At 42.5% G+C, this 26,919-nt stretch overlaps 1 protein-coding gene across 1 annotated transcript; it reads left to right on the top strand.

Annotated features, from left to right (window-relative positions):
- The first annotated feature begins 1,784 nt into the window (after positions 1-1,784).
- pitpnab (phosphatidylinositol transfer protein, alpha b) lies at positions 1,785-26,675 on the top strand. The gene is made up of 12 exons (XM_034099947.1): positions 1,785-2,014; positions 10,190-10,220; positions 19,199-19,344; positions 19,792-19,883; positions 20,207-20,214; positions 20,433-20,507; positions 21,232-21,315; positions 21,400-21,477; positions 21,938-22,048; positions 22,396-22,518; positions 22,647-22,729; positions 23,200-26,675. Exons 1-11 carry the CDS (start codon positions 1,998-2,000, stop codon positions 22,692-22,694), a joined length of 813 nt encoding a protein of 270 aa, XP_033955838.1. The 5' UTR covers positions 1,785-1,997; the 3' UTR covers positions 22,695-22,729; positions 23,200-26,675.
- Positions 26,676-26,919: the final 244 nt, after the last annotated feature.

The raw sequence follows: 26,919 nt of genomic DNA, 5'->3' as shown, positions 1-26,919 counted from the left end.
AAGGCAAGGCAAGGCAAGGCAAGGCAAGGCAAGGCAAGGCAAGGCAAGGCAAGGCAAGGCAAGGCAAGGCAAGGCAAGGCAAGGCAAGGCAAGGCAAGACAAGGCAAGGCAAGGCAAGGCAAGGCAAGGCAAGGCAAGGCAAGGCAAGGCAAGGCAAGGCAAGGCAAGGCAAGGCAAGGCAAGGCAAGGCTATTTATATAGCCCCTTTCAACACAAGGCAATTCAAAGTGCTTTACAAAAAAACGGAAAACATTAAGAAAATGGCATTTAAAATCAGTCATTAAAAAGAAAAGATAATAAAATAAACAGTAAAAGAAAAAATACATGGATAAAAGTTACAGTGCAGTTTAAGATGTGAATAGTTCAATTAAAAGCAGCGGCAAAAAGAAAAGTCTTTAGTCTGGATTTTAAAGTAGTAGCAGTGGACCTGCAGGTTTCTGGGAGTTTGTTCCAGATATTTGGAGCATCATAACTAAACGCTGCTTTTCCATGCAGCGTGCAGATAGGTATGGACAGATAGATAGATGGATGGATGGATTGTAGCCTACACTTCAGGAGGTAACAGGTCAGCATCCTATCCAGAAGAGAAGAGTAATGATAAGCGGATATTGGCAGACGGATACAGATGCGCTATAAATACAGCAGCAGTGCACTGTTACATAATGTTAGACTCACACACACACACACACACACACACACACACACACACACACACACACACACACACACACACACACACACACACACACGCACTCACATCCCGCTATCTCCGGGACTTGGGGCTGGATTAGGGACCTGTGATGCCCTGTCATCACATCACGCGCCAACACAATTTTACAGACCCGTAGGTGGTGGACTATCGTGGTCAGGGACCTGCAGCGAGAAAATCCTGTGTGGATGTCTAAGGATGACGGCACGAGCTCCACGTTTTTTTTAACGAAACACCACGTCATACATGTATTTGAAATGTAGAGTATGTAAAACATCAATGGCAGATATCTATAGTGGACAGGGGTGGGTTTGGGCATTTCTGGAGGAAGATAATCACATTAGATGCAGGGACTTTGTTGGAAGGGTTTACAGAGATGACGCACCGTGCGTCTGTGCCAGCGGTGGTGGTCCCTGTGTCACGAGCATTTATACTCTGGTGGCGAATAACTATTCTGCTACGTCAGAGGGACTGTGATGATGACGCAGAGGGTGAAGCACTGAAGAAAAACGATCCAGCAAAACTCAGAGAGTATGTTATTTCATGTAGTGATTGTTGGTGGTTTTTCTGATGTTTGTCATTTAAATGTAAAATAAAAATATATTTCGTGTATTTTGTGTTTGACTTCTGCTTTGTCGAATAATTATACTTCATTCATGCTTTGAAATCTATTTTTAGATTGTTGGTGCTGTTGTTTTAAAACTCTTGTAAAACATAAGTAGACTTTTTTTCCTGCAATGTTCTTTTGGGGTTCAATCAAGCTATTATATTAATATTAATATATATTAATTATATTATTATATAGGCTACCTTATTCATGGGATCACTTTTAATTGTAGTGATAGCTTTATAAGTTAGAATGGCAAAACGATGTCAATTATTCTCCAAAGTCTGGTTGTTGTTTTTGTAAACATGGTCATAACAAGGTGTCTCATAATCAGCAGAATGTGTATTGTCAAGCATTTAAATAATTCTCTGAGAAACTGAACATACAATTGGGTGGTTTATAGACCCACCACAACAGTCACACAGCACCCCCTGGCGACCCTCCTTCCCTCAGTCTGCTCTGCAGAAGGCCACTGCGCGCAACAGCAACGCCGCTCCGCGTCCTGATCAGGAAGTGAATCTGAGGGAAATAAGCGACTGTGGAGGTAGAGTGACATAGAGGGGGAGAAGTGGGAGAGAAGCAAGCGGAGATACAAGAGACTAACGGAGGGAGGGATCGACCCTTGTTTCTAGACCCTGTATTGAGCTGCTCCCCTCTTGGAGATACTGCACCGCCAAAAAAATGCTCATAAAGGAATTGTAAGTAGTGTGTGTGTGTACATGTGTTTGTGTGTGTGTGTGTGTGTGTGTGTGTGTGTGTGTGTGTGTGTGCGTTTATCCGTATGGTTTCGCAGCGCTGACATTGTGGCCAGTTGCCCTAGAGTGGAATTACAAGAGAGAGGCCAGGGTGATCGACATACCGTATATGTAGGACTCCGTGTCCGTCATCATTTTTCATGCATGACACCCCATCACCATAATGCATTCACCGAATAAACCGAGAGATTGATGAAGCTGCGGCTGTGGTCGCCTCAGCAGCCGGTGCAGGCTGTGCCCTTCACATTTTGCATCACTCGTGAAATCATGAGGCTTTTACTTTAGCAGATACATGAATGTCCTTTGCTGGGGTGCTAAAATGACGGATGCTCTAGAGGAGTGGAGCTGAGGGAGAAATGGCTGATATAAGTCACGCCGTGCCGTGCCAGCGTCCATCCCCGTGAGCCTGCTGTGGCCATGTTATTGATGCGCGGTGAAGGTGAAACCACTGATGGAGCATTCCGGCATTTACCTCTGGAGGAATGGAGATAGTGTTTAGGATCCCTGGGTGTGGAGAACAGGTGGGAGTGAGCAGGTAGCATACAGCGGAGGTGGTTGCAAAGGGTTGGCAAACAAATGTCAAATGGCGAGGTTTTTGACGCACCAGTCAAGACATTTCTGAGAATTTGACAGCTGGGCCAAAGGGACAGGATAGCACACGAAGCGGCGTCGTTCGTGCAAACGAAAAGATTTGGGAATAGTTTAGCACGTTACTTTAACACGTTGCATGTGCAGGCCTCAGTGTTCTGTGAGGATAACAGACTGAGGCCTGCTCACAGTCAGCTGGTGGTTAGTATAAGGGACAGGCCGGTGGATTGCAGATGAACTGGGATGAGTTTGGCCGGCAACTAAAGAAAATCGTATATTATTCATTGTTTTCGAGTTCACACGGGATGTTAGTTCCTTCATGTTCAAGCTCTTATGCATGCTGTCACTCTGTACACTATAGTCAATTTGCCTTACAGAGCAACCCACCTGTGTACAAAAGTAATCACTGTGGTTTGCTCCACGTTTTAAGTGTTACAGTATAGTTTCAGATGGTTTTGCACCCTCTTTTCTATAAATTATTTAAAATATATACATGAATCTTTAAGAAGCATGTATGATAATTGTTTTATTGCAATTCTATGGCAAGGTCAGAGCTATGCTACCATAAATTGGCACACATGTTGAGCTACTGGCAGCTTCAGCACCTAAAAATAACAATGATCTAGAACAGCTTAACTGATCAGAACATAAATGGCTGTGCATCAATCAGCACTTATAGTTTTCTGGATTTCTCACAATAAGACTTCAATCAATGAATGTCCCTATAGTCTAAGCTCAGGGTGAGAGTGATGGCATGGCTGACAATCTGAGGTGATTACAGGGAGTCTGGCTCTCAGCAGTCTGCCTTGAAATGAATGTGGTCACGATGACATGCTGAATGCACTTACACATTCTGTCAACACACAGACACATGAGAAACTTCAACATGAACACACACACACACACACACACACACACACACACACACACACACACACACACACACACACACACTGAGATGGTATCACAGGGGTATAGAGATGACCCATTTGCTGCTGTAGTACAGACAGGCTGTTTCTTTTACTCCATACTGCTCACCTAAACCACTGACCTAAATCACTCCTGCTCAGTGGCGGTTCTAGACCAATTTGACTGGGGGGGCCACTGGGGGGCCAGTTATTTTCTGAGGGGGGCACAATAAATGCAGGACGAAAAAGAGAACTAGACAGTATGAAGTAATTGTGCAAACAATGCAATACAGTTATTGGTATTTGTTTCAGTACACTTATTTATTTCAGATAGATCTTATAGTTATTACTGTTAGCTTCAGCTTAAGTTATAGTGCAATGTTTGCACTAACACCATATTTATATAAAAATACAGGCAATGAACAGTTACATCTCTACTTTACATAAGGGTGTCTGCATAATCTCACATTACAGCAACAAAATCCTGCGGTTTTTGGCAAACCGAGTACCAGAAAATATACATTTAAAAAATAAATAAATAATAATTGTCAGTGTTAGGGGGGCACTGCCCCCCCCCCCCCCCCCTGGCCCCCCCATCATGAGCTTTTGCAGGTGAACATTGGTACCTTAGCCAGCACCTTGTTCAGTGTGATGTAGAGAATAAGAGAATAAGAACAAAAGATTACAGGTTTTCTTAACCTTGGAGAGATTTGTAAAAGACAGTGTGTCGTTTTCTTTAATGCCCCTGAAGCAAATGTGTGATATTATGCTATATAAAGGAAATTGAATTTACTTGAAGAAAGGATGAGATGAAAAGACAAACCATGCAGGAAAGAAAACGGGTGTTGGGTTTTCTGAAGCAACAGAGAGACACCTGATCTTCCTGCCAAGACCTTTAGACCAAGGAGATTTACAGAGAGAGAGAAACCATTAAGGTGTCTTACATCTTTGTTTTATTTAACCGTAAATTCAAGTGTGTTTTTCAAATTAGAAGCATTCACCTCAAATTAAGCAACATAAAAATACTTATTTTGGGAGATCTGTATTTAAAACTATATTGCCATTTGACACGACAGACTGTCTCTGCCTTGGTTGCAGCATCTGGCTTCCCATCCAATGTCTGGCTGCGACTCAGACCCAGTTTACACTCTGTGGCAAATGGGACGCAGGATTATCTGAATTTGGGCATACATCACAAAGTTACAAAACAATAAACAAAACTGCACACTGTATGTGTGTGAGGTGGTACAAAGTGCACACGTGTCAGAGACAGAAGGCATTGCTGTATTCAGCAGCTGTTTCATGTAGTCTTTCCTCACATGTTGATACTGTATGTGTGTGTGCAGTACTGGGAATGGCAATTAATAGGCAGAGATAAAGTTACCATTTGAGTCCTTCTTATTTTGAGTAACCCACTCCCTCAACATCAATAACTTATAGCAGCCTGTTTCTATCCCCATTATTATATATTTGTCAAATTGTGACCAAGCTAAACAACCCTTTTCATAACTGTTTGTAATGTATACCATGCGTCAGGAACATTACATTAGCTTACATTTAAGATAACATTTCACATATACATTACATGAAACATTAACACATTAACCTCCCTTTATCCGTCAGTAATTTAACTGAATCATCGGATCATTAAAAAAAACGTTTCTAATACATGTATCTTTAAGACATTGCAGGTAACTGTAACATTTAGCTCTATTTAGGCTAGTTGAATAATAATAACCTTTTTTGGTATCACACCCTAATACAGAGATGTAAAAAATATGATATTTGTGCCCCTTATGTCGATATAAATAATGATAGCATATTCAAAATCATATCTTCATAGGTATAACCTTTAATAGAAACGTTCCTTCCTTAACTTAGCTCAGTTTTTGCATTTTGTCTCACTGTTTTCCTGCTTCAGTGAAGCATCTTCTCGTCTTCTCCTCAGAATAGAAAATAATATATCACCTTTTATCTCCTGATGACTCAGTGTTAGAGCAACCAAGTGAAATATGTAAATGTCATACCTAATGGGATTTTTTGTTCAGTTTTGAATCCACATTATTATCCTTATTATTCTTTTATTATTCTAGGTCTGGTCTAGGTCACGATCTGTCGGTGTTCTTCTGTGTTTTATTTTGGGGTTTCGCGATCTGTCTTTTTTTCTGTTTTATTTTGAAAGGTGTTCACCCCCTATCTTTTGTGTTTTGTTACTTCCTGTCTCTGTGTTTCCCTCCTGTTTGATTACCTGATTGTGTTCACCTGGTGCTCCTGTGGTTCTATTTCGTCCCTACTGACCGCCAGAGGCGGTGCTTTAGCACTGGATATGTCCATCGCGCGCATGCGCAGCTCGAGTACCAATAACAACAAAGTCACCTGTGACCCACGTGACACCGGCTATATCAGCCGGTATTGTCAGAGGATCTGTTCCTTTTTCATCTTCTCGCTGCGCGAGGGTACCGTGGCTACGTTTTCGTAGCCTACAGCGTTCAGGTTTGAATGTTTGATCGGAGGGATTTCTCTGCAAACAGCTGGCCGCGTGAAGCTTCGCGACTGACAGTCGGGGCTACGGGTCGTTAGACGCGTCCTCCAGGAGCTGCGCCGGCTGTGCAGAGCCTCGACAGACAGGTTTGTGTCAGCTTGTTGCTGGTGATGGCTGTGTTTCCACACCCACTCCCAGCCAAGTTGTCCTGATTACCGTCTTATTGTTTGTGGCTTAGACTTTCTGGTGACGACAGTGTTCCCGCTTCCTCTCCCATAAAGTTGCCCTTATGCTCTTTTGAAAGTTCTGCTTGTGGCGTTGTGCCCGAGCTATCATTAGCATTTGAGTCCCAGCTTTGGCTGCGTCCCTCATTCGATTTAGTATGGAAAGCCAAGAGTGTCATACTTTAAACCCGTTTTTCGTTTAGATGCAGAAAGTAAGGTAAGTACTTTCTATTTTCTAGAAGCTATTATCTGGTCTTAACATTTGTGTTCTGACTTGGTCGCTTGATTGTTAGCAGCAGCCGCTTGGCTAACACCTTGCTGTTGAGCTTAACTATTAACTCAGGGCAGTGCTCCCGCTCCCTGTAGCATAGGGTTTGATTGCAGTAGCGCTAGTTCGTTGTATTACTGCTCCTAGTACTAGACTCCTAGCACTAGGATGATATGCAGAGAACATCTTCACGGCGGGTGCTGTGTGCTCGGCATGTGCGGTTACTACTGTAACCAGACACGGTTCTATGCGGGCTGTTCTCTTTCTTAGAAGCTAATTATCTGGTCTTAACATTGTGTTCTGACTTGGTTGCTTGATTGTTAGCAGCAGCCGCTTGGCTAACACCTTGCATGTACGGTTAAGCTTAATTATTTAACTCAGCCGGTGAGGGCAGTGCTCTCGCTGCTGCTCCCGGTAAACGCATGGTATGGTTGCAGTAGCGCTATATCGTGGTATTTACTGCTCCTAGTACTAGACTCCTAGCACTAGGACGATATGCAGAGAACAATCTTCACTGTGTGTGCCGTGTGCTCTGCATGTATGGCCATTAAGGAGGATTTCATCCTCCCAATATTATATTGTCTAGTGGGCAGCCGTTAGCTGACACTTTTAGGCACCGGCCACAGTTACTATTGTAACTAAGGTTCTAAGCCGTAAGTACTGGCCATAATTACTACTGTAACTACGGTTCCAAGCTGTGTAAGTACTGGCCATAGTTAATACTGTAACTACGGGGTTAAGCCGTAAGTACTGGCCATAGTTACTACTGTAACTACGGTTCCAAGCCGTGCACGTACTGGCCATAGGCAATACTGTAACTACGGCCCTATGCCGTGTAAGTACTGGCCATAGTTACTACTGTAACTACGGTTCTAAACCATGTAAGTACTGGCCATAGTTACTACTGTAACTACGGTTCCAAGCCGTGCAAGTACTGGCCAGAGTTACTACTGTAACTACGGCTCTATGCTATGTAAGTATCCAAGCCGTGCAAGTACTGGCCAGAGTTACGACTGTAACTACGGTTCTAAGCCGTGTAAGTACTGGCCATAGTTACTACTGTAACTACGGTTAGATGCCGTGTGAGCCCTGGCCATGGTTACTGCTGTAACTACGGCTCTGTGCTATTCTATTCTTTAGAGTTATCTGGTCTTAAACATGTGTGTTATTTGACTTGATCTCGCTTGATCGTTAGCAGCAGCCGCTCGGCTAACGTCTTGCGTATACTGTTAGCTTCTTTATTTTACCCAGCTAGGTGAAGGCAGTGCTCTCGCTCCCGCTCCCTCTACCGGTAATGCGGATGTAGCTACATCCCTTTTTTCTGTTCGGCGAGTAGTAGCACCGCTCTACTCTTCCGGTTCAGCAGGTAGCCGGTGAAGGCTGTGTTCCCGCACCAGGAGACCATCACCATAGGTGCATGTCTCTCAGGGTGGGGTGCAGTGCGGCAGGGCAGGACCGTTCAGGGTCAGTGGTCTGCCCAGCAGAGTGCGCGCCGGGTCAACGTGCTAGAGCTTCGGGCCGTGCAGCTTGCACTCACGCACTTTCTACCCCAACTGGGGGGCAAGAATGTGCGTGTTCCTTGGGGACAGCATGTACATTGTTGCTTAGACAACAGTCCCTTCTAGATAGTGGACGTTCTCACTCCACTCTGAATTTATGTGGCTGCGATTCTGCCCAACATGTTCGGGTCGACGGCGCCACGGCGGGGTGCCACAGGTCGGTGTCCCTCTTTATGAGAGGGGCTTTACGGCAGCGTCCCCCTTGCACCCCGAGGGCTCCGGCTTGGGACCTGCCCTTGCTGCCGGATGCCCTATCACCTCCTCCCTTCGAGCCCCTGGCCCAGGTGGGGCTTAGGTGGCTGCCCACAAAGGCAGCATTTCTGCTTGCCATAGCCTCAGGGAAGTGAGTCGGGGAGTTGCATGTCCGCTCCATAAACAATACATGCCCGAGGTGGGACTCTCATGCGTTGCCCTTTGGGCAAATGTGGCATTCCCGCCCGGGGTCCTTCCACAAACTCACTTCAATCAGCCTGCCCAGCTGGCACGCTTTGACATTCAGGAGTACGGCACATCGAAGTTGCTGTGCCCGGGGGGTGCCCAAAGGGCGTATATCAAGGCTACTGCCTGTATACGGCAGGAGGAGCAACTCTTGAGTTTGCCCTGGCGGCACCAAAGGAGGTTAGGCCCTCTAACCAGTGGCTTCCCCACTGGGTTGTCGATACCATCTCACAGGCTTACGGGGCCAGTGGCCGCCCCCTGCCACCAGGCTGAGATGCCACTCTACAAGGAGCATCTCAACATATTGGGCTGCCCTGAGAGGGGTGCCCCTGGAGACCATCTGCGCCGCGGCGTCGTGGGCGTCTTCTGGCACATTCTCCAGTTGTCATCAGGTCAATGTCGCCACTCCCCATTCTTTGGGCGTGGTCCTTTTGCCGAGCTCCGCTGCTTCCAGTGGTGAGCAAGGGCTTGGATTCTTCATGACATTGTTGGTATAGGTCATCCAGTGCTAAAGCACCGCCTCTGTCGGTCAGTAGGGACGAAATAGAACGATAGTTACGGCTGTAACTACGGTTCTATGAGTCCCGGATGACCGCCAGAGTTCCCTGTCACTCAGAATTCTTGTGTGCTCGCGAGAAGATTCGGGGAACAGATCCTCTGACAATACCGGCTGATATAGCCGGTGTCACGTGGGTCACAGGTGACTTTGTTGTTATTGGTACTCGAGCTGCGCATGCGCGCGATGGACATATCCAGTGCTAAAGCACCGCCTCTGGCGGTCATCCGGGACTCATAGAACCGTAGTTACAGCCGTAACTATCGTTTTTCCTCCCTCCCCACCTGTGTCTTGTCTTATTCTTGCTGGTGTTTAAGTTCTGTTTGCCTTTCAGTTGTTGTCAAATCCTTGATGATGTTTGGCTGTTTATTGTCAGAGAGAGTATATTTTTCAGTGTTTTGCTTTGGCTTGTTTTGCCAATAAAGACATTTGATTTAAAGAAACTGTCTTCTACATGTGGGTCCTATGTACTCTGCTCTCCAACCGTGTCGTGTAAAAAATAGATAAGTAGCCTTATCATTTATACTACAAAAACATTGTGGAAAGTATTTCCTTTGTGAGAGGTTAAATTCCTCCAATAAGGAACATTGCTGTTTGATTGTCAGGTAGTGTTGGTAAAGCTTTTATATTTCCTCATTACATTTCCCTTGGGCTTTCTCCAGCTCAGCTGACGAGTCTTCAGAGACAGCTTCATGACAGATAATTAGTGTCCAGACTTGTGGGGAGCTGAATGGATAAAAGCGTGGGTCCATTTTCTCACCATGTCACTCACAGGATCTCTGCAGGCTTATCTTGTTAACATATACAGTTTATTATTATTATCAAATTAAATAATGATTCATGTCGAATTATACTGCAAATAACTAATTAAGTAGCACAGCTGTTAAGCCATAAAAACACAGTGAGACCACAGGAATTTTTTTTATTTGAACCTTTAAATCCAGAGGTGTAAAGGGATTGAAGAATTCCAATCCCTTTTTTTTAGGCTAATATGTATCTTAATGTCATGTTTTCGTCACTGTTTCGAAAGGAATTAGTCTGAGATTGTTACAGTTTGACTTTGAGTAACGTCCCTCCTCTTTCCTTCTCTTCCAGTCGAGTGATTCTTCCTATCTCTGTGGAAGAGGTAAGTTGTGTGTGTGTGTGTGTGTGTGTGTGTGTGTGTGTGTGTGTGTGTGTGTGTGTGTGTGTGTGTGTGTGTGTGTGTGTGTGTGTGTGTGTGTGTGTGTGTGTGTGTGTGTGTGTGTGTGTGTGTGTGTGTGTGTGTGTGTGTGTGTGTGTGTGTGTGTGTGTGTGTGTGTGTGTGTGTGTGTGTGTGTGTGTGTGTGTGTGTGTGTGTGTGTGTGTGTGTGTGTGTGTGTGTGTGTGTGTGTGTGTGTGTGTGTGTGTGTGTGTGTGTGGACATTGCTTAAGGCTCAGGTTTTGTTATCTGATTCTCTGGTTGATATATAGAAGGGCCTGCCATCACTATAGCTGTTATTTTTTAAATGGCCTTTCAACTTAAATGTGTTTATTCCTATGCTTAACATTTTCAAAAGTTATCTTATTTTAGACCTAATTTTGCACTAACTCGCAAACATTGCATAGAAAAAAGGCAGCAGTGAAGAAAAACTCTTCATCATTTTATAGATGCTTCTTTCACTGTCTTTGTCCCCTTTTCCCTCTGTGTCCCCTGCTATCCTAATTTCCACACGTTGCTCTTCTCTCCAGGCCTGAATCTTAAATAAGTAACCTGAAACTACTTCCATGACTCCCTCTGCAACCCCTCTCGCTGTTGCCCTCATATTTATGCATTGCATGAGAGTAATTGACTTTCAGTGGTGACTTTTGACTCGTGCTGTTTATATACGACAACTAAATATTGACTCCTCTAGCCAACAAGGACCTTATCTCCTATTACACACCATAAACGGCTTGAATTATGAGAAGTCAGCAACCGTGAGTTCTCAAAAACACGACAACCGACACATTTATACTTATATTATCTCATATAATGCCGGATTCCCTATAGTATGGGGTTATGGAGCGACACCGACAAAAAGCTAACTGGGATTGGCTGGAATGATTTCAGGTATATATAAACTTCTCCTCACCTCCACCGCCAATACTAATCTGCAGACACAGAAAAGATGGGAGCAGGATTTAGGCATCACCCTTACCCCAGTTGAGTGGGACAGAATCTGGGCGAACTCAACATCAATCTCCAAGTGTGTCCGGTTTAGAGTAATACAATTACAAATCCTTCACAGAGCATACATCACACCCTGTAGACTCAAAAGGATAGATCAAACATTCTTCATGGTTGTGCGGAAGTGGGTACCCTTTTACATTTTCTTTGGTCCTGCCCGGCTGTAAAATCTCTATGGGACGTAGTTGGAGATACACTCGCTGAGATCCCGAACATAGACATACTCTTAATCCAGCTACATGCTTGCTCAATGGCATAACATCAACATTTGCAAGTAAACTTATAGCCCTTTCAACTAAACGCCTTGTTCTTATGAACTGGAAAGTCAGAAAGCCCAAACTGCTTCAATTTAAATAGATGGCTGGAGGACTTCCTAAACATCTTAAGTATGGAAGAAGCTGCTTGCTCCCTGTTATATTTGGTTAAGCCAGACAACAGGCTTTGGGATAAGATAAGGGCTTCAACATAACCTGGATATGTTTGAGTTACCCGGTTTACCTAATCCAAAACAAACGCGCTCTCACTAAGCGGTCCTACGACACTGGTTATCAACTCGTTAACTCAAGCCAGCTTTGCCCTATCTAGTTATGTGCACATTCACATAAAAGGGGCGGGGTTAGCAACATTTGACCAATCACAAACATGGAGAAGCGCACTGACAGCGCAGCGTCATACTTCCTGAATGAAAAGTGAACTATATTATTAGACAAATTATGAAGACTTTAAACATCCATGACTTAAACACTTTATCCAGGATAAAAGCCACAGAGCTGCACCTGCAAGGTGAATACAGCTGGTAAAAAAAAAAGTATTTGAATGCGTACATTAACAGGTTTGTGATATCACTGCCCCGTCTAATGGCCCGTCTACACTACAGGCACCAAAAAAACTTGATACTGGGAGTGTCTGAAGCTTGGCGATTTTTTGCGAGCAACGCGACCAACAACCAATCACATGAATTTCCCGCCCCCGACATACAAAGCAATAGCAATGTTAAAACGAAGTAAACTGGATATAAAATCCCCAAACAGGCAAAAACCTACCAGTTTCACCCACTGTCTCTGCCACCTCCCTCCATGCCTGGTTCCTCCGGTTTGTATCCCGGTAAATAGTTCTGGTCGTAAAGAACCGGGTGATTTGCTACCGTAATTTCTCGTTTGGAATATGAGGAAATGAACTGCAGTCTGGCTCTCCCAGCTTGCACGCGGTTTGATTGGCTAGCGCTTGTACTGGCGGGATTTGCATAAACGGGATTTGATTGGCTGATGCCAGCTTCGAAAGCATCGGGAGCATCAAAAGTTGAACATTGCTCAACTTTTGATGCTCACGATGCTTGCAAAGCCATGCCATGCTCCCCACAATGCAGTTCGGCGAAGATTCAAAATCTTCTACGTCACCCCATTCAAATGAATGGGCGAAGCGTTAAAAGCATTTTTCGATGCCTGTAGTGTAGACGGGCCGTTAGACACGAGTGGATCCTTGAGGCCCCACGCAAAGTTAGATGATGAGGCCCTCTGTTTCGCGAGCGTCGACGGGGGACGGGGAGCTACTGGAGCCTCGCAGTGGCGAAACCATGCCGCGCCACACTAATTGCGCCGCATAAACGCATAGGTACTCAGGTGAGGCCCCCTCCGCATGATGAGGCCCCCTCCGCAAGATGAGGCCCCCTCCGCGAGGTGAGGCCCCCTCCGCAAGATGAGGCCCCCTCCGCGAGGTGAGGCCCCACGCAGTCTACGTGATCTTCTGTAGGGAGGGACGGCCCTGGGTGGATCTGACTTTAATTACATTTGACTCGAGTGTTTCGTCAACTTAATGTGTTGCTTAAAATAATACTTCTGCATACAGTATGTGACACTGAGTGTTGCACGGCCAGATACGGCTCAAGAAGCTGACTCAGATAAGGAAATATATGATACTGTGAGCCTCTCCGCTCACACAGGGTTCAAAGAGGGACGGAAAGAGCAGGGTTTGGGTTGAACAAAGGCGTTTATTAGCACCAAAACAAAGTACACAACATGGGTTGCAAAACGTTGCCCGTGTGGGATCCTTCACAGGTCCTTTGGCAACCTTCCAGGATCCCGCCTACTGCAAGACAGACCAGAACCAGGTTACAACCCAGAGATTTCCCTGAAGTTAGCTCGCTAAGCGAAAATCCGGCTTCGTAGTACAGGCCTCTGGACTCAAACCATCTTGGCTGCCAATAATAAATATACTAATTATAATAATATTAATAAATAAAGAGAAATAAGCTATGAAGAAACAGAAAAAGAATGGTAATAATAATGAAGTGAAATTAAATGGGAAATGGATGAATAGGTGAATTAATCAGAAAAGGAAGAGAGAGATATATATATATATATATTTATTTATTTGACAATTTATCTATTTATTTATCCATTATACATTTTTGTTTTATAATAATAATGAGGAAACAATGAAGTATATCTATATTATGAAGCAAATCGTGTATAAATACAACGCCATATGCATACATAAAATGTAACTGACACTGAAATTCCCCTACCCCCCCACCCTTCATGTTATTGTCCTGTCCTATTTGTGATGTGTGTCAGCCATGTCCTTGTCCGTATGTTTTTGTCTTTGAAAATGTTTGATAAAATATAAATGTTAAAAAAAAGACACAACAACCGGTTTGCAGGAGACACAGCAACTGCAGCAAATACATTTTGTGTCTTGTACTTCCATGTCCTCAAGCAGTCTGTTGAGCCACTCATGTTATTCTCATTAACTTTGTGTGTTTGTAGCCTTTATCCTAATCATGTCTCTACATAAGAAGGCAGGAGGCCTGAGGTTGTGTGACAGTCAGCATGCTATGACATGATGAGAGGCTTGAAAACATACCTAAGAGATGTATTAGACTTAAATGTGTGCTGAGAAGCCTGAATACAGTTGAGAAACGTCCCCTGTATCATGAACCACTTCTGACCCCTCAGTCCTCTGTCCCTCCAGAGCTTCTTATTCTCCGTTTCCCTCGCTACATGCTCTGAAGCAGCGGCCTTCAGTTATTTGCTGCAAAATCACAATTGGGGTGTTTTGTTCAATTTATTATGGATTTGATTTTCTTTCTTTTCAAAACATTCACTGATTTAAATCTGATTCATTGAAGAAGCAGTTGTATCTTCACTAGGAATGACTACAGATTATTATCTTTGAAGAAAGGTTTTGTTTGGATTACGCTACATGTAACAGGGCTCTTCCGGCTGTTGAAAACCCTTGGAAAGTATTCCAAATTTAATTTCCTGTGTGTGAACTTCCTCCCGGGAGCTTTATCAGATCTCTATTTATTTTTTCACCAAACAGAGAAGTTCTTGTATAACGGAATAAGCACTCACCTCACAAGGCAAGGTTGAATTATGTTTGTCCAACACCGTGACCCAAGAGGCTCTGCTGTTACTACACCCCTTTTGTTTATTTGGCAGTGGCGATGTCTGCAGCTGACTTTGAGCAACAGTCTCTCTGTTCTAGTCATTCAATTCAGAGGCCTTTTACCTCTCAGTGTTCACATTATGCAAAGGTCATTTAAACCAGTTGGCACAGTTCTGGTCTTTTCAGCGTCAGCAGCTTCACCTGTCCACATATCACCGTGTTTATCTTTCATTGATGTTGCTGTGGAGGAGTAACCTTTAAAATGCAAACAAAGGGTCAAAAGGTCATGGCCAAAATGAGCTGTCTTTGAAAGGTGGCCTTTTATCCAAGAGACCTAAGATACAGTAACTGTCCGTCACTGTTGCTCTGAACACAGCGAGCAGTTGCCATTTAATAAAGGATGGGACTATTGAAGTGTAAGCATCCTGCCCAGTGCACATGCATCTAGGATCAGGTCGCAATTCAGTAACCCCTAATTGAAATATAGAAGTCAATAGTGATTTATCTAGAATTACCGACATCTAAAACACTTGCAAATCTCGAGTAAATATTGTAGCTACAGAGGAGTTGAATAGGAAAACAATCGGCAATCCAAAATATTCATGTAAAGTTATTTTAGATTTCTTTCTAAATTCAAACAATCCAACGCAATAAATGAAGATCGAGCAAGTTCAATCAATCAATCAATCAATCAATCAATCAATCTTTATTTATATAGCCCAATATCACAAATGTTACATTTGTCTCAGTGGTCTTCACAGTGTGTACAGAATATCAGTATGACAATACGACACCCTCTGTCCTTAGACCCTCACATCGTACAAGGAAAAACTTCCGGAGAAAACCCACAGTTTAAAGGGAAAACTGGGAGAAACCTCAGGGAGAGCAACAGAGGAGGGATCCCTCTCCCAGGACGGACAGACGTGCAATAGATGCCGTGTGTAAATTGAAAAGATAATACATTTGCAACATAGGTAGTCCAAATGTTTGGAAATGCATGCGTGTATAATAGGAAGTTGAATCCACGAGGATATCCATCCAGGACTCAAGATCCAGGACACAGGACCGCAGGATCATCCATGACTCCAGATCCCGGTGTATATAGACACCAAAAAGAAAGACATTTGGGGAAGCTGGGTTAATCGGAACATGAGAGTACACAGGTATAGACAGAGAGAGGGAAGAAGTAAGATGTCCCCCGACAAACTAAGCCTATATCAGCAAAACTAGGGGCTGAATCTAATCAGCCCTAACTATAAGCTTTATCAAAAAGCAAGGTCTTAAGCGCACTCTTAAAAACGGATAGGGTGTCTGCCGCCCGAACACAAACTGGAAGCTGACTCCACAAATGTGGAGCTTGATAAGAAAAGGCTCTGGCTCCCATTGTACTTTTAGAGACTCTCGGAACAACCAACAGCCCTGCATTATTGGAACGCAATGCCCTAGTAGGACAGTAGGGTATAATGAGTTCTTTAAGATAAGATGGCGCCTGCCCATTAAGGGCTTTGTAGGCGAGAAGAAGAATTTTAAATGATATCCTGTGTTCTATAGGGAGCCAGTGTAAGGCAGCCAGAACAGGAGTAATGTGGTCCCTTTTCCTAACTCTGGTTAGTACACAAGCTGCAGCATTTTGAATCAGCTGAAGCGACTTGACTGACTTCTTGGTACACCCTGATAAGAAAGAGTTACAATAATCCAGCCTAGAAGTAACAAATGCATGGACTAGTTTCTCTGCATCGTTTTGAGGCAAGATATGCCTGGTTTTTGCAATGTTACGTAGATGGAAGTAGGCGGTCCTTGAAATTGATTTTATGTGGGCGTTAAAGGATAAATCCTGATCATATAACATCAAGATTCCTTACAGTCTCACTGGAGGCCAAATTAATGCCATCCATAGTTAGTATATCTTTAGATAATTTGTTTCGTAGATTCTTCGGGCCAAGTACAATAACTTCAGTTTTGTTCGTGTTTAACATCAAAAAGTTTAAGGTCATCCACGTTTTTAAGTCCTTAAGGCAGTCTTGAATTTTATTTAGATGATTAATTTCATCAGGCTTGATTGATAAATATAGTTGAGTATCATCCGCATAACAATGAAAGTTTACAGAATGATTCCTTATAATATTGCCTAACGGAAGCATATATAATGTGATTATGAACAGCAACTTCACCTGTCCACATATAGTATCATTACATCCACAGGACTTAGTTTAAACTGGTTTGATTTGAACCAATTTATTTGTGTCTTTCCCGAAGCCACATAAAAGATAAACGAGGAGATTTGAAAATGTTTAAACTTTATACACCAACTCCCTTTTTTATTTCTCAGTTTTGAGGAAATTCATTCATAACTGGTCTTTTTATAGAGAACATCTGTCGAACTTAGTTGTGATTTGGGCGATGTAAAGAAAATCTACAAGAAACTGTTCCTTACACTTATTGTGTTTCTTCAACATGACTAATGAGTCTTTAACTTAAAGGTCCCATGTCATGGCCATTTCTACTGATCATATTTCCATTGTTGAGGTCTACTAGAATAGATTTAAATTGTGCAATTTTCCAAAATCACATTGGTTTCTCATACAGCATCTCTGTATAGTACGTGTATTCACTCTCTGTCCTAAACGGCTTGTTGGAGCTCCTGCCCCCTCCCTGTAAGCCCAGTGTGCTCTGATTGGTCGGGATGTTGCGCTCAGTGAGCTGGCTTACTGGTGTGGTTTCCGGGTCGGCGATACAGCGAGAACAAGCGAAACTCATCCTGAGCACGCCCAAACACTCGCAGCCGAAGTAAAAACAATAAGTGTGGCTTGATATTGAGTAAGAAAAAGGTTTAGAACGCTGTGAGAATGGGTCTGCGGAGAGCATTGCTCCGCAATCCCAACTCATCTATTACCAGCGTTCAGGGAGCTCTATGCAAGTCAATGGGACTGCCTGTTAGTTAGCCAAGGGATCCTGGTGTGTGAGGTGCTCCGCGGATTGGTCCATTTGGGCCAATCCGGTCATTTGTTGTTGATTTGGGTATTCACACGTCACAGAACCCAGGAAGCAAACAATGGAAAAAGAGAAATCTCCAACGAGACGTTCTGGGCAGCATAAGGCGCATTCACACCGCAGTACTTTTCCCACAAAGGTTCATGAGAACTTAGTTCATGAGAACTCTTTAGTTCTTATGAACTAAGTACAGATCGCGTTCACACCGGAATAAGTCCCTGGGGGTGGATTAGGCAAATGAAGCCGCTGACGTCACTTCTTCTTCTTCTGCTTTGGGTTTACTGGCAGGCCGCAAACCACTTCACGGCATATACTGCCGCCCAAAGTCCCCGGCCGGAAGTCCCCGGAGTTGGGGACTGGCTTCAGTAGAAGCTGCTGGGAGTCCCAGCAGCTTCTACTGAAGCCTTCCGAGTAAATCGCCAGAACGCTGACACCTCATCATCTCCACCGCTCCCATGTTTTATTTTGTGTTGCCATAAGTTAGTCTCTCTGCGTTTCTGCGCTGGGCTAATGCTAATGCTAATAATGCTAATGCGAGGATAATAAAATGGCGGCTTCACAAAACTTTTTGGGAGTTTTACAGGGCGTGGTTTGCATTCCGCCCAGCCAATCAGACATAGGAACCTTTTTCTCCCACGAAAAGGGGGTAAAAAGGTTCTCATGAACTAATTTTAGTACCGGCTCTTTTTGGTGTGAACGCGACAAAAGAGTTCTCATGAACCTTTGTGGGAAAAGTACTGCGGTGTGAATGCGCCTATAGACAGGTATTTTCTGTGTTAGAGTTTTACTCGCTACAGGGTGTACTTTGAGGGTGTTTGACTCTGCAGACCGTTTACATGCAGAAAAATCTTCATAACACACAAGGGAACGGGTAATAACCGGAAAAGCATGACATGGATCCTTTAATGTAAATGTTCGATGTCAAATCCACTCTTGCTCCTAGATTGTAGGTTTTCGCTGGGGATGTGCATAGTCTATAATATTATCATGGTTAGATTTTAAAGTACAATAGAACAGAAAGCCAAATGTAATCTCTCCTGTGAAAATCCAACGGTTTCATGTTTGTGATGTACGTTTGTCTGCCCTCTGGTCCAGCTTTGTTCAGGGGTTACATGGTGGATTAGAAGTGATTAAGATATTGAAAGGAGCCATTGTCTTGCGTCTAAACGCTGGCGTGCACACTCGGGACCAGGAGCATGGAGAATGAGAATTGGAGAGGGATGAAAGTGAGAGAAAGTGTACAATTTGGGAAGGAGGTAACAAGCTTGGTGCAACAACAAAAAGTGACGGGTCAATAAGACAAAAAAATAGATTACGAGGATTCAGTGCCAAGGAAAGGAGAGTGTGGAGATCAGCTAAAGGATCAGAGGTAAAAGTAATCCACCCTTTAGATTGAAAAAGATTAGATTAAATACAAATGTGTGACAGAGAAAGCTTAACCATCTACAGGATAATACACGACGAAGGAAACAGCTTCTTATTGCTCCCTTCGAACACACTTTCTGTCTCAGTTCAACCTGTCTTTCTCTGTTTTCCAGTACCAGGTCGGCCAGCTGTACTCTGTGGCTGAGGCCAGTAAGAATGAGACAGGTGGAGGAGAAGGAGTGGAGGTGCTCAAAAATGAGCCCTACGAGAAAGATGGAGAAAAGGGACAGTACACACACAAAATCTATCATTTGCAGAGGTAAGCAAATTGTCCCAAAAGTTCACTCTGGAAGACTATTTCATCTCTCTAGAGGCATCGCTTGGCCCCCATTCATTTAGACATTTCTCAGCTCCCCCAAGTTGACTCCAGGCAACTAAGCTTTTAAAGGAATAGTTGGACATTTTGGGAAATGCGTTTTTTTGCGTTTGAAGAAAAGGTTGTTACCACTTTATTCTGTTTACCAGCAGCAGCCAGGTTAGCTTAGCATTAGGACAGTAAGTTACATGTTAACGTTAGCATGCTAACTACTCACAATGACTTCTGCAGGTATAACATTTACCATGTTCAACATCTAAGTTTAACATTTGAACACACAGCTGCAGTTGAACTATGCTTTGTACCTGCAAATCAATTCCTGATTCAGGTATTGTTCAATAAGTGTACAAAACAATATATTTACCTTGATCTGTTCTCTCTGTCCCGCAGTAAAGTGCCGTCGTTCGTCAGAATGTTGGCTCCAGCTTCAGCTCTCAACATCCACGAAAAAGCCTGGAACGCATACCCATACTGTCGCACAGGTAGCACACACTTCTGCTATTGCATCGCACCAATTATTTAAATCTAGAGTGATTTTCAATACCACCATCCCCACGATATATACTGAAAGCTTACATTTTTGATATATTGGGGGTTTGAGTTCTGTCAATACATTAATTCACTTACTCATTGCAATGTAATGTGTGAATACAGTTGTGAACACACACAACACTTACATTGCTGCTGATGAATTTCCCTCGACCTCCGTAAATTGTCCAATGCTATTATATTTCTCATATGTTCGTCCACTCAAATATTTTGTCTTTCTGTTTTTTCCTGTGCTTTCCTTCATCTGGCTCTGCAGTTATCACTGTAAGTATTTTTCTTTACACTTACAGATATCAACTATGTCGACACAAAGCGAACATTGAATCCTGTAGAGGGACCAAATTAACCTGAAAGTTGAGATAGAAATCTGATCCATGTCACTGACAGAGCAGCAGCAGGATCGTCAGACAGAGTGTCTGTGTTGCTTACATTACAGAATTACTGTTCCTTGTTACTCATGTGTGTTTCTCTTTTCTCTGCAGAACGAGTATATGAAAGAGAACTTCCTGATTAAGATTGAGACATGGCACAAACCGGACACGGGACATCTCGAAAATGTAATTATTAAAGACCATAATAAGCTTGATGGTGCATGCACCTGGGCGCCTCCCTAGGGAGGTGTTCCAGGCACGTCCAGCTGGGAAGAGACCAAGGGGTAGACCTAGGACCAGGTGGAGGGATTATATCTCTTCGCTGGCCTGGGAGCGCCTTGGGATCCCCCAGTCAGAGCTGGTTGATGAGGGAAAGGAACGTTTGGGGCTCTCTGCTGGAACTGCTACCCCCGCGACCCGACCACGGATAAGCGGGAGAAGATGGATGGATGGTGCATGCATGACGAATTTTTATGGTGTTTTTTTAAAAGACTTTCACAAGGCAAAGAAAAATGCAAATGTTACACCACTAGTCCTTTTTTAAAATCATACTGTATCTCACACTTTGTATGGGAAGTTTTTTTGTTTCTTATTCATTTCCTCTAATGCTAGAAGTTTAATAAAAACATGTCCCACTGCTTCAGTCTGTTTACTTGTCATCTAGTTAAAAATGTCTTTATGAATTCTTGTGCAGGATGTACTGAAACAAGCCCCTAATTAAAGGTTCCCATATTCATTTGGACAGTGCTCTGTTTAAATAAATATAATTATGTAAAAAAGAAAAGTGAGCCTGCAAAACTTCCAAATAGGAATCCACTAATGACCAGATAAATGTTTTGCCCATGTATATTTTTACTTTCTACTCCTTATGGACTTTCGAAAAAATTAATTCTCTATGCTTCTCTTTCAGGTTCATGGTTTGGATCCAGAAACCTGGAAGAAGGTGGATGTAGTCTATCTTGATATCGCTGACAGGACCCAAGTGGAGCCGAAGGTAAAACCTTTTGCTTAAAATCCGACTTTTTGCGTCGCCTTCTTATCCATGTTGTTCATTTGAGTTGTTCTTGCATCTCTCCAGGACTACAAGCCAGAGGAGGATCCTTGTAGGTACAAGTCAGTGAAGACGGGACGAGGCCCTCTAGGACCAGACTGGAAGGTACAGCTTCTTGCTGTGACTTTATTAACTGAAAAAAAAGATAAATATAGAACTCCAACCACATTATGTGTTATATATTGATGTGCACAGATACTTATGTCTGAGCAATTATTTAGTGAGTGCTAATGCCTAATACAAGACACACATTTTACCATAAGGAAGCAGGGCCATATTTAATTTTGATCACACTAAGGTCATGGTATTATGGGAATTCAACACCTTAGTATTTCTGAAATCGTGGTTACTGCCCTGAATACAGAAGATTAAAGCCAAACCTGAATTCAAAAGATTGAGCCTATATTATTTCATGCACAAGCAACGCAACGCTGCTAAATAGGGATCAACTTACTACGGCAGACATGTGTTGTCAATGTATATTGTTGTACTTACTACTCCTTTGGCTATGTAATCTTTGTTAACATTTAAAAAAATTCTTTGTGTTTTATGTGTGCATTTGTAGAAGGAACTTCCTAAGAAGACAGACTGCCCGCACATGTGTGCCTACAAACTGGTCACTGTCAAATTCAAGTGGTGGGGCCTGCAAAACAAAGTGGAGAGCTTTATTCAAAAGGTTTGTTTTTAGCTGTGGCTCACACCAGTTTATCACTTTTAGTTGATTATGACATCCAAACAGCCACGGGTCAATGTCAGCTACTGAGGAGGGACTGTGTCTGTGCGCCATAGCGTCTCGCATACAGCATACAGTACATACAGTGTGTCACATCTTAGCTTGAGGTTATGGTGGAAAAGTACTACCCATGATGATGCAGATACAAATGGGGCTACACCAGCCTCCAGTGGATAAACAGGGTAAAGCAGGGAGGAAATTGAACATCTGAAAAGTCTGCCTGATTGTATCATTAGGATTTTAAAACAACCAGATGACTTTCTCTTTCTCCCTTTTGTGTTATTTCACAGCAGGAGAAGCGTTTGTTCACTAATTTCCACCGTCAGCTGTTTTGCTGGATCGACAAGTGGATCGACTTGAACATGGAAGACATTCGTCGCATGGAGGAGGAGACACGCAAGGAGCTAGATGAGGTGAACTTAAATGTTAATTTATATAATAAAAACGTATTCAAAGATAGAGTCCTAAAACAGGACCCACTCTGAAGACATGCTCATGTTTGAATATGAACGTGACCTGTCGTTTGTTCTGTGTGCGTCAGATGAGAGTGAAGGACCCAGTGAAAGGGATGGTGGCTCTAGAGGACTGAGGTTGTGTCGGACCGTGAATGCTGCTGCTCATCAGGTGAGAGGAATTTAAAATGTTTTGTGCGTCATCTCTTTGTATCTGAATATGTATTGGACTGTCTGTATATTAGGGATGACAATTAAAAGATGTATCTTCCCAGCCTGCCACATTTTGTTTAATTGGATTCAACTGACAGGCCTGCAAGTGATATGAGACCATATCATATGCCAAATTAGCACAATAAGTTACATTTATATCAACACAAACAATAAGCGACTCAAATGTTTTAAACGTTCAGGAGAAAGGTGCCACACAGACACGCCATGGGAATTTCAAAATAAAGGCCTCTTCAACATGACTATATGTACTGATGTTGTTATTGCATTGACTGTCATTGAATCGTATCATATAATGATTAAAATCTAGATTTTCTTTTGTAATGATTAATCGATTATCAATTATTTATTCACCTCAGACAGTAGACGGTGTCTCTTGTTTATATTCTTACCTGTTTCTATGTGTTTCAGACCGGACTACCCAGACACCAGCGGATTCACTACCTCTTAATATTCCAACTGCCACAACACCTGACCGGCCGGTCCAACCCCCCCCCACACTCCCCTCCCGCTGTACACTCTGGTTTTCAGGGACCTGGACCCAGTGAACTCCCAGTTTTCAGATGATCTCCTCCAACCCATCCCACCTCCCTTGAGTCCTATCCACCTCTTTTTAGTTTTTCCATCCAGTGTCCCCATCTTATTTCCTGCCGAGGCCTCCAGTAGCGACACTATAGATCCTACAGTCCTTCCTCTCTCTTTCTCTGTCACTAAACTGTTCTAAGCTACAGAGGAAATAGTGTCATTTATCTCTGCAATTTAGGATTTGTATCTACTTTAAATATCCCAATGGTGTATATGTACAGTATGCCGTATATAGGGGAGTTGAATAATTGTATTGAAATATATATATATATATATAAATATAATATATATGAACAGGGTTTTTAAAAGGATTTGTCTGTAAGTTTGTCTGAGGATGTTTAGTTTTTCCAGACCAAGCTGTGCTCATTGTTGAGTTCTGATCCTGTGATTTTCTTTCTTTATTCGATGGGGGAGGCGTTTTCATAACACCTCCATCTCTACATGTGTGTCATGCAGTGTTTCCTTTTGTTGTCCAAATCAATTTGCAAAGTCCACCAACTGCAGCTGCAAAGTTGTTATTGTGCCGAGAGTGTTATGTAGCCTCTGCTTTACTCCTGACCTAATATCTCCTGTAATATGTTGAGGCATTCGTTGGCTTTTCTGCTGCTTTGTGAGTTTGTGGGTTTGCTGTTGTGTAGCGTCGTATGGTCATCAAGGTTTTCCTGCCATGTTTTTTAATTTTTTTATCTCATTAGGTCATTCCTAGCTCTTTAGTTTCATCAGGCTGTGCAAACAGAAAATGCAGTAATTCTCGCATGCAGTAATGCACACACACACACACACACACACACACACACACACACACACACACACACACACACACACACACACAGAGAGAGTATACAGGGATAGGAGTCAAATGTTTTACTCAGCAAAGTAAATTAGTATTTTTCAACAGATTTCCAAACCTTGTAGTTTCTAAACTCGATATCATGGCTGTGTTTTTAACATTATGAAAAACAGCTCCTCCTGCTTGCTGTAGATAGATACATTGTTTTCTGAAAGTTAAACTTGATGTGAGTTCATGCCCTGTCATCCATTCTGTAACCTCCAATGGATAAATGGTCTTATCCAGCGATAGCAATAACTACCATGAAACGTTGGTCTCTCCTTTTATCACCGCAAATATAATCTTACTGGTTTTTCCCATCTTGAGCACGGTTTTAGTAAACTGAGCCGATGCTGAAAGTCAGGGATGGTTAAGTGATTGGTGAATAATTAAATAAATGCTGGATTTATTGTTTCTCTTTGGATGAGGCAGGTTTTTTTTTTCTCCTGCTGGAATCTGAAGCCTGTTACATGTGATAGTGTGGTGTTTCAGTTTATGCATGAGAGTACATGAGTGATGTACAGTAGCGTGTCTTTATGGGATCTGATGCTGGCTGGGTGAAGAAGGGAGGATGTAACGGAGCTAGAGGAGTGATAACAGCAGGCACTAACCTTCTTCCTGTTGTTGACGTCTGTTTGGCCTCCTCTTTGTCATCTGTTTTTGTTTTCATCTTTTACCATTGATCTTATGACAGTGTGGGCACTTTAAAGAGAAAGCAACAGATGATGTAAAATCCATAATACTGAATTATTTCAATTGCAATCAATACATTTAGATCATTAAAGAGTAGATATTTTTGCTTTTATAATTTTAATATCAACCGTTTTTTACATTCAGTTTGTGTTAAATTGTATTATAACATATTCATATACATTAAAAAGTATTTTCTTTCCTGATTAAATGCATACCAATATGAGTATTTTATTTGAAGAGCTTCTTGTTGGCAATTATTCAAAGTCCCTTCCCCCGCAAGGCCATTTCGTGATTGTTGACATTGGGCTCTAATTATCAATACATTTGACATTATTTGACAATTATCAAAACAAAACTTTCCCAAAAATGTCTTTATTAGGCTAATCATTTGTTTATCACTGTATTACTGGGCCGTTTCTCAATGTCGAGTAAACCTGCTGCAGAGCCACTATTTCGATGACGTAGTATACTTGAAATAGTGGCTCTGCAGCGGGTATACTCGACATTGAGAAACGGCCCTGGTCTGTACCAACTCTACAGTCGTTCACATTCTCTACAGTTCAGAATGGAGAAAATCAAGAAGAAGAATTGATAATCAGCCTGATTAAGTCTTTAAACCTCTCCCTGCGTAGGATTGTCTGTTGCCTCCTCTTGAAAGAAAACACTGCTCCTCGTCGTCCTCCCCTTCCACCTCTCAGTGTCCATCGAGCAAGTCACTCACTGCCTGTGATGGGGCTACCAACTGAACCATGGAGATTTGTGGATGTACTGTATGTATTGACTTTGTAAATAGTAAATAAAGTCATGTAGATGAACACATATATATAAATATATATATATAGATCAGACTGTCCTGCCAGACCTACAGCACACCCTCTCGCCACTTGATCCTCTAATTACATCCATTGAACAAGTTGCTCTGAGAGATATTTTTGCGATGAAATGTAGAGATATCGTTGCTAAACTTTAGTGCTGATAAGAAATTGTGGAATACTGTCAGCTGTAGAAATAAAGATTGAGATGATTTTACTGCAGATTTTATCACGCTCCAGCAAAGCAGAGACAGTGAAAAGCTGCTGTTTGTAATTGGAGAAAAAAAAAGTTGAAAAACCCCTCACTATTCCCTCTCCTTCTCACGTTGTTCTTTCCTCACAGAGCGCACATCTCATTGGCAGGACAGTGTATGGATATATATTTTCGTTCTGGGTGTTGTTGTACCTCTGTTGTCAGTCTCTGAACTACTTCTCTCACTGAAAAGGAACATATAACGGCAGCTTGGGTCAGTTCATTGATCCACAAAATTAGCTGATGGTGTGAGAGCTTGTGCAATTTAGATGTTTCCCTCCTGTGGTTTGTGATGGAGGTGGAAAGATAGTCATTCTGCATTTTAAGATCACCGGATGCTTGAGGGTTGGAGTTATAGCTCAAAAGAGAACAAGACACTTAGTTGTGGTTGTTTGAAAACTGATAGTGACATAAGGTCCATTTTTAAGAGCCTACGAGACGTCATATAAGTTTGTGCGAGAAAATGGTTTAACAGAGACAATATCTGTCGTTAGATTCCTGGATTTATAATCAGAATATGAAACCAAATGATTCCACAATCCTGAACTGTTTTTAAATCTCTATCTCTTCTCTCTCTAACGCTCTCCTTCACTCCTGTTAACTTGTTTTTCTTTCTCTTATTGTGAATTTGTGCCTTTTGTCATCTTATCTTCCAATAACACTACTGTACATTGGAGACGTAAAGAAATGAATAAAAAGAAGCAAAGCAACTGTACATACATTTTGATGTGTGTTTTATTATTTTATTTTTAACTAATGCAACACAAGAGCAATCATCTTCTCACCTATTGTGGCAACTAGAAAATTAATCATACAGGAGAACAGGGTCCTACATTAGATCTTAAAATCATCCAATTACCAGAGAGCTGTAATAGTGTTGCACTTTGTTATTTTTTGGTACATAAATATATTTTAATGGGACTGTTAAACCAGGGTTACTACATTTTAAGGCAAGTTAG

Source organism: Pseudochaenichthys georgianus, chromosome 14, assembly GCF_902827115.2.
Source record: "Pseudochaenichthys georgianus chromosome 14, fPseGeo1.2, whole genome shotgun sequence".
Taxonomy (NCBI): Eukaryota; Metazoa; Chordata; class Actinopteri; order Perciformes; family Channichthyidae; genus Pseudochaenichthys; species Pseudochaenichthys georgianus.
This window is presented reverse-complemented; position numbering and strand designations above follow the sequence as displayed.

Excerpts from the sequence above, each read along its gene's own strand:
- pitpnab (XM_034099947.1), top strand. Across the intron at positions 19,345-19,791 it reads AAAATCTATCATTTGCAGAG|TAAAGTGCCGTCGTTCGTCA; the intron begins GTAAGCAAATTG and ends TCTGTCCCGCAG. Across the intron at positions 22,049-22,395 it reads TGGAGAGCTTTATTCAAAAG|CAGGAGAAGCGTTTGTTCAC; the intron begins GTTTGTTTTTAG and ends GTTATTTCACAG.